Source organism: Hippichthys cyanospilos, chromosome 14 (assembly GCF_059441005.1).
Source record: "Hippichthys cyanospilos isolate Australia breed blue-spotted pipefish chromosome 14, RoL_Hcya_1.0, whole genome shotgun sequence".
NCBI lineage: Eukaryota > Metazoa > Chordata > Actinopteri > Syngnathiformes > Syngnathidae > Hippichthys > Hippichthys cyanospilos.
Genome location: NC_142382.1, coordinates 20,845,933 through 20,866,591, shown reverse-complemented (window position 1 = coordinate 20,866,591; position 20,659 = coordinate 20,845,933). Strand labels below are relative to the sequence as shown.

The window sequence follows — 20,659 nt, the reverse complement described above, 5'->3', positions numbered from 1 at the left end:
CATTTTTTCACACTGAAACGTGTAATTTGCCGACGGTCCCCACCAAATGTCAAGTGAATATCGAATAACAAACCAACTTTACCTTGCTAAGTGCAAGTCTTTACTCTTCGCATGCCAATAAGAAATGTACAACATTATCAAAGTCAATCACAATTTTCAAAGGTTCACACTTGTTTGCTGTGTGAGAGCCAAGGTCTTAATGCCCGATGCAATTATTTTAATTTTCCTAATATAGTACTATATTTTGGGAGATTTATTACGTTTTCAGGTGGGTATTTTGGCCCTCAAAACTAATCAAACTTGACAAACAATACAATATATGTGTTCATTATTAGCCCAACGTTCTAGATTTTGTGGGCGGGTTGGTGGCGCGGTGAATAGCAAGTCCGCCTCACAGTTAAAGGGAGCCGAGTTGAAATCCACCTCGCTCCAGCCTCCCTGTGCAGAGTTTGCATGTTCTCCCAGAGCCCGCGTGGGTTCTCCTCGGGCACTCCAGCTTCCTCCCACACTCCAAAAACGTTCATGGCAGGTGTACAGGACTATTAAATTGTCCTTAGTTGTGATGTGTGCGTGAATGGCTCTTTGTTTCTGTGTGCCCCGTAATTGGCTGGCAAACAGTTCAGGGTGTATATTGCCTACTGCCCTGTCATGTTTTGGTTGAGTTTGTTGCTTTCCTCGGGTTATGTAGTTTTGGTTCATGTTCTTAGTTCATGTTTAGGTTTCCCTCACGTCGGCCTTTCCTCTCCATGTCTCATTAATCAACCCACTTCCCCCGCCTCTCGTCTTCCTTCCAGGTGTTTTGTGTTGTCGTAATTATTTCTCGCATCTATTTAAAGTCCCTTTACGTGTATAGCAAGTTGTCGGGTCATTGTGTGTTCTTGCTGTTCTGCACGTTACCTCGCTGATCATTTTCCTTGCGTCTTGAGCTTCCCTGTTTCTCGGTTGCAGTCCCCTGTGAGTTCGATTTTGTTGTTTGTTCTTTTGCTACTTAGTCCGGTTTTTGCCATTGTTGTTCCTGCCCTATTTTGATTATTAAACCATTTACTTTTGAACCAATCCACCCCGCTCTCCTGCAAGTCTGAGTTTACCTTCCCGCACCTCTGCACGCCGTCATGTCCGATCGTGACAGAATGACCCGGCCAAGAAAGGAACCAGCAGGAAGCAGGAGACGCAGGAGACGCTGCCACTTTGCTCGCCCATGTCCACAGCCTGTCGCCTATCCTCGATCCCCCGTGTAAGTTCGCAGTGTCGTTTCTCAACGTCACTTCTCTCTGCATTCCCCGTTGATCCCTCCGAGCTCCTGTATCCCACCATCTTGCCCTCACATGTTTTTCTTGATTCTGATTTCTCCGGCGTTGAAGAATATTCACCTCCCTCATTTCCGTCTGAGCAGCCAGTGACTCAAGCGCCCCCCTCACTACACATTGGATTGTGACTATTCAGATTTAGATGATTTGCCCCCCTTTTGTTAAATTTCATTTGATTTCAGTCTTGATATTATTCATCCCAGCTCAGCTCCGTATAATAATTTTTATTTCGACTCTGATCTTCTTTATCCCAGTTCCTGCCCCTCAGAGTCAGATTATGATGATTTTGATTCTGATAGTTCCTTCTTGCGTGACCAAGAGCATTACTGTTGCACCCGTCTAGCCTTCAGCCCCTCCCGGGGTGGTCAGCGGGGGCGCCACAACAAGGTTAAGAACTCGTCTCATCACCAAGCACCTGTCCTGGCACACCAAAATCTCGAGCCACAACCTTCACGTTCCTTGTTCCGGTCATTTCCCCTCCTCGCGTCGCCGATGTTCGCCTACCCTTCAGGCGGCAGGCTGATACAGTTTGCGTTCCCATCCCTGCGCCCCGGCAGCTGAGCGTGCTCGTACCTGCGCCCTGGCGGCTGAGCGCCCCCGCAGTTGGACGTTCCAGACCCTGCACCCCTGCAGCTGGATTACAATCCTGCACTCATTGGTCGCACCGGGAGCCAATTGCGTGTCTTAAAGAAGTGCCAATCTCCCTCTTGAAATCAAGTTTTCAGTGTCTTGCAGATCACAATAAGGTCTTCTATAAGACATGGGATTGGCTCCAGGTTTTTTTTAATCAGTTTTAATAATTTAAGATTTAAGTAAATGTGTACAGTACTGCAGTCATGTTACAGTATTACTTTTATTCTATTTTTGACCTGTCCTCACATCTTTTGAATATTAAAGGTAAACAAAGAACTTACAACCATTCTCCACTTGTTACTTGCATTGTTTTTCATTAATATAGCTAAATTGTCTAGTGCTGGGAGTTGTATAGTGATATATTGCGATACAGCAAAGGCATATTACAAAATGTATTGCAATATATTGGGCAATGTTTGCAAAAAAAAAAAAAAAAATCTATGGCATATATACTAAATGACTGAAAAAAACCCCCAAATGATTAGAATACACATATTTATTCTTTTTCAGAAGCCACAAATCAATGATTGAGCACACAATTGAATACTTTAAAAAAAAAGCAAGTCAACATTTTTTTTTCATAATTTCAAGGATGCCCTTGGCTGTGTTAATATTTGAATATTCTTTCACGTCACTGATGTGACAGGAATACGGATACAGAATTAGCACTTTGCCGCACGTGCCAGCCGAGGATACTGGTGACAGCAACTTTATCCATAAGCCAGAGATCTGTCACATCCCTCATATGTTGGTGAAAAAAATAAGACGAAAACCAAGGAGAAATCAATTGTTATAATTCATCAAGTACAGTAAAATTTTGAGATACGGTTGCTTAGGCAAAGTTTTCTTCATATTACAAACATTACTCAGCATATAAAAACGAAATAAAACAAAACTTGAAATCTCAAAATTCTCATTTGAATTAAACACAACATGAGATTCTACTGCTCGTTAATATGGCTGCTTTTTGAGGAGTAAGAGTCTGATAGCTGATATTATTGCGCTTCTGGGGAACACATACTGTACAGGAGCTTTCTACAGGCGACCTGAACAGAAGGAAGTCAGAGAATTCATTTTGTCGGGGAGAATGCATGATGCTGACAAGCATGTTGCAAAGGAGGTAGAATGGACTTTAAAGTTTTGAAACTATTTTTGCACAAAGGTGCGAAGTGACTCTCAGCATTGAAAGCAAGAAAAGATGGATTAATTATTCATTTATCAGTTGGGAAACTGAGTTTTCTTGAAAGACCTCAAAGCCGCTTTGTGTGCCTTTGCTTTTTCACTCAAAGTTTCAAAATGCTGCATTCAATTGTCTCTGTAATTTACTTTCAAAAACTCTTTTAGTTTGACTAACCCATGCCCATACAGAGGAAGCCATCAGGGTTTGCATCGCATTAACTCCCAAAAGGAGTGTTACCACAAGGAAAGGGAATAGGCATTGTAAAGATGTCTGGCAAAAGTGATGCCCTTGTAATCGTTCTTTACCAGTAAGGATAGGATTCTGCAATGGCTAGCTCCATTGACTGTACATGCTGATCATTGTGTCTTACAATGTAAAAATACCTGCATTGAAAAAGGACCATTTGTAAAGCTCCCAATCAATGTTTAACGGACATAAACCTGCTTCAATAGGTGCTCAGATCACGCATCTTTTTTTTTCTAAGTCTTTGCATCATAAAGCCAGACCAAAAATGTGGAAGCGTTCACCAAAGGTGGAGGTTCTGTCAGCGAAATAATGCCCACTTTTGTCAAAACAGCAAGACCATAGGCTAAGCATTCAAATTGAAATGATAAGAGGTAGAACTGGAAAAAACCTATTGGAAATAAATTTATTACTCAAAGCTGGAATGCCTACAACAAACACATCTTCACTTTGGATAGCTACCCACAAACTAGTGATCTGATAGCTTGTAAGCCATTGTACCTGTTCAGTATTGTGATTTGAAACTAAAAAAAAACTTTTTTTTTTTTTACCCAAGGAAACTCTGGCTGGCACAGCCCGGCGGTCAATCCAAAAGGAGACCCAGGATAGCATGACCATGAGTGTGGCTGGGAAATATGTCTGCAGCAGAAAGAAGAAGATGTGGCGTCTCAGCGTGAAGTTGATATAGAGACGATTGTACCAGCCTGAAAACACAATGCAAATGTAGCTCAGTTATCTTCATTAAAAAAATGAAGAAAAGAGTTGAGTTTCCCAGTGAGGAGTTTTAAGATGTTGGTGCACAGTAAAAATTGTTACAGTTTTGCTTTTTCAATATTTTTAGATAACCCGATGCAATCAATACTCCCCTAAAATACCATCAGAAATGCAGGAAGACAACAGCATTTTGCCTTGCAACTTCTTCTTGTGACATTCTAACACTACAATACCTTTTATTCAGAGGCACAACAATTGATCGACAACAAACCACAAATTAAAGTAACTGATAATTATTTAAAAAAATAGATGTATTAGTCATAATTTCAACCCCTTGACAGTAAATATCTGATTTATTCAGTCCATTGAATGAAGGCAGATTGATTATTGTTCTCAGTCAAAATAAGACATTTGTAAAAGGGCATTTACATTTTTTTGATGTCAGGGACCAAGCCCGATCTCATGTTGTTGTTTTTTTCATGACAATTTGAGAAAATGCCCTGTTTCAGAATCAACAAACAGAAATTAAAATTCTACTCAAATTTGGAATAATCGATAAATTGACTAAATAATCATGAGAACAAGACTCTGATATACTTGAACTCCTCAACTTGGGGCAGGATCACATCCCAGAAACGAGGCTCTGTAATTACCAGTCGATTTATGTTCCCACCCTCACCTATGGTCACGAGCTGTGGGTTATTACCAAAAGAGCGAGATCCCGAATACAAGTGTTCGAAATGAGTTTCCTTTGCAGGGTATCTGGGCTCTCCCTTAGAGACACTATAAGATAAGAAATTCGGCCATCTGGGAGCTGCTCAGGATTGAGTCGAGTTGAGGAGCTTCCCTGATTTCCTCAGTCACTCACAAGATAGGATGAGGTTCACTTCTTTGCAAATAAATGTATGAGAAAATTATTGAACAGCCAACGGACTATGTTCCTGGGTCCATAATATCGTCAAAAGGTTCAGAGAATTTGGAGAAGCCAGTGCATGTAGATGGCAAGACCGAAAACCAACATTGAATGTCCAAGACCTTGGATTAATCAGGCAGCAGTACATCAAAAACTGACATAAAAATCAGAAAGATATCACGACATGGGCTCTAGAACAATTCAGAAAACCAGTCAACCTAACCTGTGCAACCAAAAGCATTACTATGTAAAGAAAAAAAGCCATTCATCAACCACATTCAGAAATGCCACTGGCTTCTCTGGGGCCAAGCTCATCGAAGATGGACGGAAGCAAAGTGAAAAAGTGTTCTGTGAGTGTTCTTTGCATTGATGAACAAAAGTAGTTCCGTTATCATCAGGTAATCTGTCAATTAGCTCAAGGGGCATTCTACAAGACATGGGCACCAATGAGGAGTGGATTTCAACTTCTGAGCGTTGAAATCGGCCTCATGGGTTAATTATCGAACAGTACCCAATCATGTGTCTTTAAGGAGAGCCCGCGTCTGGTAAGAGTGCTGGACACGGAGGCTGCACACAACACCATCTGCACCACAGTCAGAATCAGTTAAGTAAAGAAATGAAATACTATTGCCTCGTGCATGAACTACACTCGCTGTACCCTGGTAGTGCTGTTCTGACTTGTCGTAACAGATGCTGATTGATTGGTTGAACTTGGGGATGTGTTTGTTTTGATGACAACAGCCGCCATTACGATTTGTTTTCAATGGAAGGAGACGAAAATTGATAGGTGGGCGGGTGCTCTAGAACAGACTACTGCGGATTGATGGAGAAGAGGACATCCAAATCCAATTTACTTCAACCACAAGAAAAGTCGAGTCACTTATCGGAATTCCCACCATGAGCTAGTGTGTGTGACGCCAAACTTTAAAAAATATAAAAAAATTAGAAACACATGGACAGAACACCTACTGAAGAAGATTCACGGCTCGGCAATCAGGATCAGAAATCTGTTACATTTGGTGCTCAGTCGATGTATTCTTTTGATAGCTTTTTGTTGTAAACAACATGCAGAGAGACGCTGAAACGCCATCCGAAAGCGATTGTCGGCAAACGCATTCATTGGCAACTTTGCCCACTTTCTACTTCTAGTTGTTGATGCAAAATGGCTTTAGATCACGGAAAACATCACATAGATCACACAGCAAGTGCAGCGGGCCCACGTCTGACTAAGGGAGACTTATGTCAGGGATCAAAAATCCTGCCACAGGTGGAGCCCTGTCTGTGGCATGCACTTCCCTGAAAGCTATGCATTTCAAAGCGCATGTGATGAGACACAGAAAACACTTGCTACGCGGAAACCAACACACGCCGATTGCTGTCATTGCAGATGGTCCTTTTTATCGTAAACTCTTAGCTGGCTTTCCGTCACAAATCACTCGCTGGAATAAGCTACCCCATCCGCTGCCCATCTGTATGAACGCACAGTTGATGACCGTCGATAAGGGACTTGACCCAGAATCCCCGCGATTAGGAACTCAGAGTTTATTGACTGTTTGGTGTGAAAGGGGCTATTTATGCCCACATTGAAATGAAAGTGGGTAAAGCAATGAAGCAAATGTGGAGAGTGTACCTAGCTTTTCAAGATACAAGATTCAAGAGTTTTATTGTCATATGAATAGTATTATTATACCATGCAATGAAATTCTCATTCTGTTCACTTCCCCGAGTAGCAGACTACATTCCATTTTTGAGCAATAAATAAATAGCAATAAGAAATGCAATAAATAGCAATAAAACAACAGAAACAATGGTACTGTACTAATATTATAGTGCAAATATCATGTAGTGCAAAATATTAGTGCAAAACATTCTTTATGCATGCAGTGCGGGCAGATTAGTCCATGAGAGATCTGTTGAGAATCCGAATGGCCTGTGGGTAGATTCTGTTTGCCAGCCTGGCTGTCCTGGCCCTCAGTCTCCTGTAGCATCTACCTGATGGCAGCAGTTCGAACAGATTATTTTGTGTGTGTGTCTTGTCCTGAATGAGTTTGTGTCCCCCGTAGAACCCTGGTGTGGTAAATGTCCTGCAGTGAGGGTAAGGATGCTCCACAAATGCGCTGTGAGGACTTGATCACACACTGGGGAGCCTTGCTTTCTTTTGCTGTACAATTGCCGTGCCAGATTGTGATGGAGGTGGAGAGGACACTTTGGATTGTACATCTGTAGAAGTTGTTGAGACTCTTTGCTGACATGCCAAATTTCTTCAGTGTCTGCAGAAACTACAGTCTTTGTTGGGACTTCTTGATGACAAGTCGAGTCTTGTTGAACCAGGTAAGATCAGGGCTGATGTAGGTACTAAGGAATTTTAAGCCATCTGCTGCCTTGTGTCGATGATCAGCTCTTTGGTTTTGTCCGTGTTGAGGTAGAGATTATTGCTGCGACACCAGGCCACAAGTTCTGCCACTTCTTTCCTGTATGCTTTCCAAACCCCAACAGTGATCAGCCCAATAACTAGTGTCATCTGCATTCTTAATTATGCTGGTGTTGTTTTGTGCGACAGTCATAGGTGAAGAGTGTGTAAAGCGGGGGGCTCACCACACAGCCCTGGGGTGTCCCTGTGCTTACAGTTCTGGCCTTTTTGTAGTCCTCAGCAGTGCCCCCCCCCCAAAAAAAAAGCAGATGCGCGTGTGTGTAATTTGGCCCTCACATCAGAGTTTGGTTGGGTAAATTCTGAGACGTTTAGTACTTGCAGCTGTCTCTATGCATGTGCTAATATAGCTGGTGACTGCGGAAGTGTAAGATAAGTTAATTATAAACTCTGTTGCACTGATGAAGCGGCATTGTTTCATGTGGTCCAGGAGCCGTGCCGGCTCCCTATTGTCTATGCATAGACATTGGGATGTGTGAGTTGTCAACAATGTTCAAAGGGCGAGTAGAACCTGCCATTTGTACAATAGCCATGTGATGCCACAGATTGAATCATGAGACCCACCACGACTCAGCAACAACTTTTCAATAAAAGACTGCAGCCGGAGAGCTCGGGGAGAGAAACTTTGCCCCGAGGCGGACACACGGTCACGCTCTCCTTCGAGCTCTCCCCACTGCAGTGGTATTTACACCTCTCCTTGGGTCATTAGTGGGGTATCAAGCCCACTTCAAACTCAACATTTCTTGGTACCGAAACCCGGGATCCAAAGACCTGGACATCTGGATCGTCGTAGGATCAGCGGCCAAAAGTCTGTCGACAGCATCCTGCATTGAAGGATCGGCCACCTAGGGTTGGTCCTGCGGCGAGCCGGATCTCCAGTGACGGGTCCCAACGAACCAGGGGAGGTGTTTTAAGTTAAGAGTTTCAAAATAATTGTGTGAAGGTGAAACCTTTACACTTATGTTTTTCTCCACCTTTATTGTGTGAAGGTGAAACCTTCACACTTATGTTTTTCTCCACCTTTATTATTGTGTGAAGGTGAAACCTTCACACTTATGTTTTTCTCCACCTTTATTATTATTATTTTTATTATTCCGACCGTTTTTTAGGTTCGTTTTAACTCTTTCCCAGTTCATCCATTTCATTCCGTTCAAACTTCATATCATTCCACATATTCATGTTTAGTGCGGGTCTATTTTTCAAGTTTCAACTTTTCATCGTTTTCCTACAATTTAAGTTTTTGTACCGTAAAAATGGCCTAATGTTGATTGGAGCGTTCTTCCTACTTCCTTTTAAAGCGTTCACGGTTTCGTCATTTCCCGTGTCCCTGTAGCTCAGACGTTCTGTTGACGTATTCTCACTTCAAGTTCGTGCGTTCGATCCCCGCTATGTCTTTTCACACATTCAGTGTTTTTTTTGTCAGTTAATTCCGTATTTTCTTTTGGGTTCAACTCCTTCCCAGTTCATCCAATTCATGCCGTTCAAACTTCATATCATTCCACATATTCACGTGAAGTGCTTTTGTATTTTTTAAGGTTCAACTATTCATCGTTTTCCTACAATTCACATTTTTTATACTATTCATATTTAAAGAATTTAGCCTTTTCAAACTGTTCTTACTTTCATTTCATCTTACTTTTCATTCCACAGTTGAACTTTTTTCAGTTTTTTAACTTTGTATTATTCATAGTTCTTCACAGATTCACGTTCAAACATACGTCATTCTCTTTATTTAAAGCTTTCACAGTGTGGTCTGACACCGCCCCCCCCGTGGCCTAGTGGTAGAGTTGTCATCTTCAACATGTCCGTGCCCCGGTTCGGGCAAATCGCGTTTCACGTTTACAGTAGTTTTTTCTCTTCTGCTTTTACTTCGGATCATCCCCACTTTTTTATGATTCAAACATTCGTTTTTTTTTCAGTTTTCAACTTTGTATTATTCATATTTTTTCACACATTCACATCATTCCACAGTTCAACTTTTTTCAATTTTTCAACTTTGTATTATTCATATTTCTTCACATTAACATTATACCACAGTTCAACTTTCAGCTACAATTCAAGTTTTTCCACCGTGAAAAATGGCCTAATGTTAAGTGAATGGTGTGATTCAAAAACATGCAGGATACAAGCCCTCGAGGACTGGAGTTTGACACCTATAGTTTAGTTACACAAAGTACACCATTTCCCATGATGCCATCGGGCGGCCATCTTAGACCACTGAAGACCCCAACTCCCATCTGCCCTCATGGGCGGCCATCTTGGATATTTTCTTAGACGTCTCTTACCTCTCACTACTGCTTCCACCTAAGTACAGCATCTGGCTTGGTTAACTTGATACATACGTTCAGTTTTTTTCAGTTTTTCAACTCTGTATTATTCATATTTAAATCAGTAAAAAAAAAAAACTGAAAAAATTTGATTAGGGATCATTTTTAAACTGATAATGAGCTAATCATTTGAATGAGGTGGATTGTGGATTGATGTGAAACAGTGAAGAAATTTGAATAATACTGTTAGAAAGCCCACATTGTTTATATGTTTGTACTTTCGTTCGATGTGCTGTTTGCGTGTGATGTTGTAGTTTCCCATGCTGTGAGCATTCCATGAACGCAACACTAGTCAACGTGAATGACCCACCGTAGTTTTCCTTTTTTCCTCGTCCGCGACACCGTTCAGTCCGTGACATAACTTGATAAAGTTGCTCATAACGCACATCCTAGCACATTTGAGATTGTGTGTATGTGATGAAAGGTGAGTTTATTTCCTTGTTATGTTCAATTTGGACATTAGCTGTGTGTTATAGAGCAGGTGTATGCTTGTGTGTGACGTCCTTTACTGCGCTTAAATTGTTGTATTCGGCTAGCATGCTAATTATGCTAATAGCGTTTCGTTCATATGAGGAAGCATTTATTTGTGATTGGCTAGAGCTGAAAGCAGTGAGTCTAGAAGTTAAGAATGTCATGCTGCTTGTTGAGTAGTGGATTGAATGGTGTATGTACTGTATGTATGTATGTTAACATTTGTTCTTTGTCTGTATTATTGCAGACCACAGTTAATAAATGTGCTGAATGGAGCAACTGTCCATGTTCTCTAACCGGAGCATATCCATCCATATTTTGCCACTCGAAAAGGAACTAGCTGGAGACATCATAGTCAAACCTGAACCCCACGATTTATGATCCTCTCCATTTTAAATACAAAGTTGAAAAACTTTGTATTTTCTCTTCTGCTTTTACTTCGGATCATCCACACTTTTTTATGATTCAAACATTCAGTTTTTGTTCAGTTTCTCAGTTTTTCAACTTTGTAGGATTCATAATTTTTCACATCATTCTACAGTTCAACTTTTTCAGTTTTTCATTCATCTTCAAATTCCACAGTTCAACTTTTTTTCAGTTTTTCAACTTTATATTCATATTTCTTCACAGATTCACACCATTCAATCGTTCCACATCATTCCACTTTTCAACCTTCAACGGTTTCACCTTCACACGCAATTTCTTCAGAAATTGCACATTTTCTAGTTGGTAATGTAATTGTAACATACGCGAGACCCGATATTGTGTATTTTGCTGTTGCTAAATAGGTGGCCCGGGGTCATGCAATGAGTCAGGGACTCACTAGATCAGGGATCTTACGGCAAATATTGTTTTTAATCGGAGTCAGGGACTCCGTAGGTCAGGGACCTACAAAGCGAAAGATTAAACCAATAAGTTAATTGGAGTCAGGGACTCCATAGGTCAGGGACCTACAAAGCGAAGGATTAACCAATACTTACTGATCCGGGATCAGTCAATAAAGGGTCTACGTGTGTATAGTGGAGTCAGAGCCGCAAAATAAAATTTAAAAACAAGCTAACAATTATTAATAGAATATATCAAAAGTGATTTGAGTACCGAACCAGATAATAATTGTGGGAAAAAAAATAGGTGAGGTATAAAAGATATAAAAAGGTATAAGTAAAATCGCTAAAATGGGACAAAATGCTACTAAAATTATAAAAGGACATCCGGATGTCAAATTTGTGCAAAAATGTAAACCAGGAAGTTGTTGTTATTTAGAAAAGAGGTTGAGGAAGTATCCTGCTTCAAGGAGTGTCGAGAACAAGAGATGAAAAAATATTATAGGCCTAATGTAAATTTATATGGCAGTCCTTGCAAGGTGTATGTTGTGCATGTCCATTCTTTTCCATGAGCTATGTGTGTCCCCTGCTTAAAAATGATGATGAAGCGCGCCATGGACACTTCCTTAGCCCAGTTCATTGAAATCCATGATCACCGCACCTCCAGAAGATCTAGTGTGGACTCCACAAGCTCTCTCCAATCAGACGAGGACAACTTATAAAAGTACCAGGTGCTGAGGACCCAGGTACCACCGGTGGGGACATGTGCTAGTAACCTCTGTCCCCCACCCTTTTGGCCTTCAAACACCACAAACTCTCTTAAGACTCTCATTACCCAGTAGATGTCCAGGCCATGAGGCTACTGCCTCAAGCGAGGGGTATAAAGAAGGAATTTTTCCTTGTAAACAACGTTTTCGCCCCCTTCTGGCTCCCCATCCCTGTTGTAATGTGTTCATAATGATTGATCAACAATTTGATGTTTTTACATTGTTTAAACTCACAACAGGGGGGAAATGAAAGATAAGTTAATTATAAACTGGCTGTTGCACTGATGAAGCGGCATTGTTTCATGTGCTCCAGGAGCCGTGCCGGCTCCCTATTGTCTATGCATAGACATTGGGATGTGTGAGTTGTCAACAACTTTCAAAGGGCGAGTGGAACCTGCCATTTGTACAATAGCCATGTGATGCCACAGATTGAATCATGAGACCCACCACGACTCAGCAACAACTTTTCAATAAAAGACTGCAGCCGGAGAGCTCGGGGAGAGAAACTTTGCAACGTGGCGGACACACGGTCACGCTCTCCTTCGAGCTCTCCCCACTGCAGTGGTAAAACTAAATCTCTGATTTAGTTTTACTACTACTGGTGCTCTACTTGGGTGTTGGCTCTCCACCTTCTCGGCATAGGTAAGAGGCTCAGATGATGATTTCACGCAATGTCAACTGTATTTGAGAACTTGCATTTGGTCAAAATAAATATGCCAGTTATTTGGGCTAAATAGCATTTGGGAACGTTGGTCTTTTGTTGAGTGTTGTCTTTGTCTCCGCGAGCGCCGACCGGCACCGATCCTTTCAACAAAACAGCTGGCCTAGCGCGATAGCGGTGTTAGCTTGTGGTGGAATGTAGATGGCTGTTATTAACACCGCACTATACTCACGAGGAAGATAGAATGGCTTGCATTTCACCATCAACAGTTCAATGTCTGGGGTACAATGTTTCGCGACAGTTCGCGCATTTGTACACCATCGTTTACTCACGTAAGCACAAATGCCACCACCTTTGTGTAAACCTGAAGCTAGTGTCCGCCCCCCTCGGTAAACTGCGTGTGTTTCCAGCTCAGTCACTGGGTCCGGGTGTATCTTCAATTAGACAGGTTTCAATGAAAGTGAAGACACAACACACTCTGAATTCAAGATAATGCAAGTCCGGGTTCTCAGCTTGTCGATTTTATTCCCGAGGGAGCGGTCGTTGGCTTGCAGGATGGTAAGTACCAGCGGTTGAGCAGCCCTAGCGTGCAGGCCTCCACTTTTGCCACATTTTTGCCTCAGGTGCTTTGTCTGCCGGCGTAACAGAAATGAACTTTACCATTATTAATAAATGCCTCCCTACTGTAAAAGAAATGTCTGCCACGGGCGCGCGAACCAGAGACGTCAGCCGCAGTGGGCTCCATATACAGTGAGCCTTCGTGTTAGGAGATTAATCCGTTTCGCCGTTGGGCTCGTAAGATGAATTCACCTTATGGCAAGCAATCCAAACCTATGTTAAATAGCTAATGCATTTGGAACCCCAGGTAAAAACATCAAAATTGTATATTCATGTTAAAAATTGGTACCAAAATAGTATAGTAAGTGCTACGTATATATAATTTACATGTATACAATCAGAAAACATCATAAATAAAAATTGTAGAAAGGATTTATTTACCTTTGAGTAACGCTTGCTATGCCAATATTCCCTAGTAAGGGTAGCGTACTTTATATTCTTGATTATCTCCAGCTTCATTTCCTCATAAATCATCTTCTTACTTCTCTCTTTAACATCACTAGCAATCTTGGGACCCATGGCTAACCCTTTCGAGTTTTGTAACTACTCACAATCGAACAAAGCTTTACCGTTCCGCCGTTTTGAAACGAGTGAAGACGACCAATAGCAGACCAGCATCTCCGTGAGGAGACGCCGACCAATAGCAGACCAGAATTGTAGTCACGCGTTGCATGGAAGCAGCTTGACCGCAATAGTAAATAAGTGCAATTACCTAAAAACGCCAGCAGATGGAGACAAAACAACACAAATACAACCGGGGTTGGTTGTATTTGGTATTTTGTACTAGGGTCATGACAGTTGTTTTTGTCGCAAAGCCGGAAAATACCGTAAAGAGGGGGACGAAAAAACTCAGTATTCCACGTCGCTTCATGAAAATAACGTAAGCCAGGGACGCTGTAACACAGGGGTAATAGGTGGGAATACTAGTTCAAGCATCATCTACTCCAGGTCAGCATATGCTCTCAACTTGCAGGAGACATCATACCACATTCACACAGAACTTTCACACCAAACAGTCCAGGAACTTTGAGTTCCTGGTCGCAGGTATTCTGGGTCAGAGGTTCCTGGTCTGTGATTCATGAGTTTGCGTTCATACCGAGAGATGGGGCGTGGGGGGAGAAACTGCACTCCCTCTGCTGGCTATCAAGAGATGCTAACTAAAAAAGTGAATGATAAGCAAGATGATGAACCAAAGAAGCTGCCATACACTGCATGAGAACGGAGCCCAATTAGCTTTTTTTTTTTTGATTTATATGCATCTCTGTTGGCTTGATACTAATAAATTGATACGTTGTTTGAACAGTGCAATCTATCAAAAAAGGTAAAAATCGCTGGCAGAGGTAGCAATTTTAATTATTGGTGTTCATTGAATTAACAACAAGTGCAGTTCAGTGACAACAATTAGAAAACCCTCAAAACAGGACCTGTTTTACATGAGGAGGTCATTTCAAGTTTTTCGCTCTTGATCTTTTTTGGCTGGATTTCCACTCGTGCTGATTTTGGCCAGTGAAATTATCTCTACTGGCAGTATGAGGTGATTCCTCAACCCTACAGAAGTTGCACAGGTTGTCTAACTCCTCCAGGATGTCACATCCACACGTGCTGCAGCTAGGTTTAATGTGTCTCCCAGCACGATATCCAGAACATGGAGGAGATTTCAGGAGACTGGTGATTATTCTCAGAGAGCTGGACAGGGCCATAGAAGGTCCTCAACCCCTCAGCAGGACTGATATCTGCTCCTTTGTGCAAGGCGGAACAGGCTGAGCACTGCTTGTGCCCTACAGAATGACCTCCAGAGGGCCACTGGTGTGAATGTCTCTACCCAAACAAACAGGAACAGACTTCATGAAGGTGGCCTGAGGGCCCGACGTCCTGTAGTGGGCCCTGCTCTCACTACCCAGCACCGTGGAGCTCGACTGGCATTTGCTCAAGAACACCAGAATTGGCAAGTCCGGCACTGAAGCCCTGTACTTTTCACAGACGAGAGCAGGTTCACCATGAGCACCTGTGATAGACATGAATGAGTCTGGAGAAGACAAGGAGAATGTTATGCTGCCTGCAACATCATTCAACATGACAGGTTTGGTGGTAGGTCAGTAATGGTCTGGGGAGGCACATCCAAGGAGGGACGCACAGACCTCTACTGCCTAGGAAATGGTGCTCTGACTGCCATACGGTATCAAGATGAAATCCTTGAACCCATTGTCAGACCCTACGCTGGTGCAGTAGGTCCAGGTTTCCTCTTAATGCACAACAATGCCCGGCCACACGTGGCAAGAGTATGCAGGCAGTACATGCAAGATAAAGGAATTGAAACAATTCAATGTCCTTCACGATCCCTTGACTTAAACCCAATAGAACATCTCTGGGACATTATGTTTTGGTCCATTAGGCACTGCCGGGTTACTCCTCAGACTGTACAACAGTTCAGGGATCTGGGAGGAAATGCCTCAGGACACCATTCGTCGTCTCATTAGGAGCATGCCACGACGTTGTCAAGCATGCATACAAGCTCGTGGGGGCCACACAAGATACTGAAAAGCATTTTGAGTTGCAGAAATTAAGCTTTGGAAAAAATTGGACTAGCCTGCCACATCTTCATTTCACTCTGATTTTATGGTGTCTACACAATTGAGCCCTCTGTAGGCTTATTATTATATTAATCCATTCTGCGATTGGGATCGTAACACAAATTCACTGTATGGCGGGCAATCCAAACCTATGTTAAGTAATGCATGTAAAATCCCAGGTAAAAACATCTGAATTGTACATATGAAACGGAGTGTTATATGCATTATTAAATTATCACGGAAGTGACGTAACGGCACAGTGTTGCACTTGTGGCGGCCTGTGGCATGCAGTTAGTGCTGCGAGGAGAGCGTACTGGTTAGTTGCATATTGTCGATGGTCTGGATGAATGTGCAATTGTCTTATTATTTCAATTTGTGGTTCATGTGCTAATGTGCAGTATGTTTGGATAGTTTTCTCAGTTGTAATGAACCCACAGTTTTATTTTATGTCAGTTATAAAAGCAGTGTTTTGTCGTGTGAAGTTTTTTTTTTTTCCTCCATGTCGGATTGGTTCATAATGTCGTTTCTCTACAGGTGGTGGAAACATTGTCTCACCAGTACCGGTTGCCACACTGTAGGTAATGTTATCGACTTTGTTTTATCTTACTTTTTATGATGTTTTATGATCTTACTTTTTATTATGTTTTTTCATGGTATTTGTTTGGTTGTGTTGCCGTGGTTTTGGCGTGAGTTTAAGGGTTAACGTGTCTGCGTGTGTGTGTGTGTTTGCGTGTGCATGTAGTTGTGCCTGCAACGTGTGATGCGTTTATGCACGCTCCGTTATTTAGATGGTTCGTTTTCGACTATGTATTACAATCTTATAAGGAAAATCTATAGGTGGTCGAGACACTGGCTCACCAGTACCGGTTGCCACACTGTGTTACAGTATTAAATTAAAGAGGAATATCCAAAATCCACCTGAGTGTCAGTGGTGAATTGAAGCGACAGCGGACTGGCTGCTATAAAAACCACATCATCCTTCTCACTACGCCTCAGATTTATATTGATTTATATTGTGGACCAGCGGTGGGGGGGCTGGCTGCTATAAAAACCACATCACAAACGTATGGACGGGGCTTTCTGTCGCTGTTGTACTTTTTGTCCACTTTTTTTTTAATCACGCGAGGAGAGGGGAGGGGAGTGGAGCGAGCTTGCTGTGTGCTTTACGGTAGATCCAGAAAGAAGAGCATTGCTGAGAACTTTTACTTTTCTGGGATGTGACAGAGCCAATATTTTCCCCGACGGCACCTTTATTCTTTGCGGCAATACTCGCCTGCCAAAAAATGAAACTTTCAATATCGCAATCTAGTGGCCGAGACCGTGCTAAATATTGTGCTGACAATGCTACGCTATCGTTCCCTTAACACAGTGAATATGGTTCAACAGCTGTTAAGGGAAGCAAACAAGTGGGGCTCGTTACTTTGTTGTATTTTATTTGCAGCAGCATGTCAATAGTAATGTATTTGTTGTTTCAGTTTTACACCTACTTTAAAGCACCTAAATCGACTAAAAAGTTTAAGAATAACCAAGTCTTTTTTGGAGGCGTTGCCTATCTGCCTAGCTATCTGAAACGTAAGCAAGGGAAGAATAAACATCATAAATAAAACAATATAGAAAGGATTTAGTTACCTTTGAGTGGCCCTTGTTATGCTCATATTCCCTAGTAAGGGTAGCCTACTTCATATTTCTTGATTATCTCCAGCTTCGTTTCCTTATAAATCATCTTCTTACTTATCTCTTTAACATCATTAGCAATTTTGGGACCCATGGCTAACCAACTTAAGTTTGAATTAAGCACTAAAATGAACTATGAATACTTTTTTGTAAGCACTCACAGGAGAATAATGCTTTAATGGTCTGCCTTTTTGGAATGTGAGGCTGACCAATAGCAGACCAGCATCTCCAGGACGACGACCAATAGTAGACCAGTATCTGAGGAAGTCGTGAAGCTTACCAATAGCAGACCAGCATATTAGTGACATAGGCAGTGACGCGTGTATAGACATATGAGAGAGTCACGCACGCACACTGACTGCCGTGTCGTACCGCCGTGTTTGAGGTGTGTTGAAGCGAAAAAATGGCATAAAGAGGGGACAAAAAAAACATCCATCCATCCATCCATCTATCTATTATGTAGAGAGAGAGAGATATAGATACGGTGGGCCCCCGGTGTACGAACTCCCTCTTTTACAAACTTTTTGACTTACGAGCGTGGACCGCAGCGTTTTTTGTCCCCCTCTTACGCACAAACCTTTTATCTTACGAACAATCCGACATGCCGGTCAATTTGTTCGTACAATTATTTCCGCTTTGCTGCATCAACGAAATCAAATGATCACGCTTGTCACGGTAACGCTCAACGCTACTGCTCTTACAATGTCACAGTCACTGTCCAGTCACGGTGTCAGTCACGGAGTCAGTCACGGAAATGCCGATATGCTATTGGTCGATTAAGGTCACAGTCCCGGTCTCACTCACGGAGATGCGGCTATGCTATTGGCCGGTGTCACGTCAATCACAGAAATGCCGATATGCTATTGGCCGAATGCCTTTATCTAGCTTGATGGCACAGCTGGTAGGGATGGAAGGAAGGAGAGAAAATGAGCGAAAAATGGAAGGAAGGAATGTTGTGAAGACTTTGCAAACTTTATCTGTTAGACATGGCTTCTAAAATTGCAAGTGGCGGTAAAGGAAGAAGTAAGAGGATGATGACAATAAAAACCAAGCAGGAGATAATAAAAAAATTACGAAGGAGGCGCACGCATAGTTAACCTTGCTCGTGAGTATGGCCGTAACCGCTCGGCAATCTTCTAAGGGCAAGACTTTCCTTGCCGGGGGACGGACCTCGGTCGACAACAAAATGGAGAGGCTTCTTCTATTATCGATTAAAGAGAAGGAAATCGCCGGTGATATGTTCTAGTTTGAGAAAAGTTCTTGTTTAAGAAAATAAATCAATAAATTCTGCGGTTTGGTCTCTGCTCCCCTCTGCCTCCACCCAGCTCAAGTCATGTCGCCCCAAAGGTAAATTTTTCCGTTGTATATTTATGTTATTTAATTTAACTGTAGATTATGTTACTAATTTTTAATACGTGTTTAAAGTCGTGATGTTTTTACCTATGGTTTTTGCACACGTTGCACGCATTCACTAATTAACATAGGTTTGGATTGCCCGTCATACGAGCAATTCGAGTTACGAGCGTAGCCACTGAACGGATTAAGTTCGTAACACGGGGGCCCACTGTATATAGATACAGTGATCCCTCCTACTTCGCGGTCTCAGCTATCGCGTTCTCAGTACTTAGCGGGGTTTTCCAGGAAAAATTAAAAATATCTAAAAATAAAAAATAATTTAAAAAATGCGCAAAAATGAAAAAAAAAAGCAAAAAGCAAAAAAGTATATTATACAGTAATGTATTCATAAAATAACTAAGTAATATTAAATTTATAACTATGTTAAGAATTCTTCAAGCGTTAAGAGTTCGTGCCATTTTTTTTATCTTATTTTGAAATGTATGCTTTTAATTTTTCGGGTTGCGTTGTGTTTCAGTTTCCTGTTTTACATTCTCTGTGCGTCATTCGGCTCGTTCCAGTGACGTAGTGAATGACAACGTAAGCTCATATTTATAATTATTATCATTTATGTTGATAACGCATGCTACTGCCTATGTTTAGTAAGTGATGAGTGTTTATTCTGTTTATGTGTTCATTTGTGTAGAGGTTGCACTTTATAGTTAGTAGTTGTTTGTTTTTGCTATCAAGCTAATGTTGGCTAAAAATACAGTAAATTCATAGATTAAAGTTCGGCAAGTGTTTATATGTTAGTTTACTGACTTTCTAAGATTGTTGTTGATTTATTATTCAACAGATACTACATGATACGCCATACATGAGCCAAAATAAATGCAAAGTTCTACGTGATGACTTACGTACTCTCTCACCTGTATTGGTGGTGGTCAATCAAGGCAGATAAACAGTCCTTCGAACAAATTCTCAAACTAAGTAATATTATTAATGATGTTATTTAATGAATATACAATAATGTTAATAATGTTAATAAGGATAATGTAATGTTAAATAACAGGAGAAAGGAAATAAAATACGCAAAAAAAATACAAAAAACAAAAGATTGCTTATGGTTACTGCGGTTATCTTGGGGCGTACATAGAAATCTAGGGACTGATACCCTACTTCGCGGATTTCAGACTTCGCAGGGGGTTGACACTCCCCATTAACAGTGAAGTAGGGGGAATCACTGTATAGATATATACAGTGGACCCAAGTATTACAACGTTATTTTCTTACGTTATGTTCTCGTTGCAACGTGGAATACTGAGTTTTTTTCATCCCATGTTTATGGCATTTTCCCTGTTTTGCAACTGTCATGACCCTAGGGCAGGGGTGTCCAACCTTTTTGCAAAGTGGGCCAGATTTGCTGAGTTAAAAATGTAGGGGGGCCAACCTTGGCAGGCGTTCTTTACATATAGCAGCAATTATTTTAATACATTTCAGCGAGCCGTTCTGTGTTGAACATTTGCTTTTTTATTTTCATTTCAGCTACCTTAAGCATGTGTTTTGGTTTATTTGAAACATGCATATCAAAATTTAATTGACAATAAATATTGAAATTGGGTGCAAATTGAATTTGAAACATAAAAAAATATCACCATGGCAGTTTAATATTTATAGTATTTATAGAATTTTTAAACACAATAACAGAGAAATGAGCAAGTAATAGTCATATCAACTAGTGCAAGGCTCATTTAAAATATGAAATAAGTGCATGGCTAATTTAAAATATGGAATTAGTAACAATACATGTTGATTGGATTTTTAAATGTTTATTATTCTGGAGTGAAAACTTAAAAAAAACGTTTTCAGACTTATCGTGAATGAAAAATGACTTGTCCGCATGAGTGTGATGGGTGAAACTGAGATCTGGAGTGCAGGACAAAGGCCAGGTGTGGCTCTGTGGCAGTAGTATGGATGCGCAAGATGTCTTGTAA

General features: G+C 41.4%; 1 protein-coding gene across 7 annotated transcripts in view; it reads right to left on the bottom strand.

Annotated features, from left to right (window-relative positions):
- The window catches only part of gabrr2a (gamma-aminobutyric acid type A receptor subunit rho2a), a 137,073-nt gene that overhangs the window by 18,719 nt on the left and 97,695 nt on the right, over positions 1-20,659 (bottom strand). For 6 of the 7 annotated variants that reach the window (XM_088433221.1, XM_088433223.1, XM_088433225.1 and 3 more), the window contains one exon: positions 3,915-4,067. The exons of the other annotated variant lie outside the window; for it this stretch is intronic. In XM_088433221.1, coding sequence (XP_088289347.1) covers positions 3,915-4,067 — 153 coding nt within the window. The remainder of the gene's footprint in view (positions 1-3,914; positions 4,068-20,659) is intronic. 7 annotated transcript variants of the gene reach the window in all.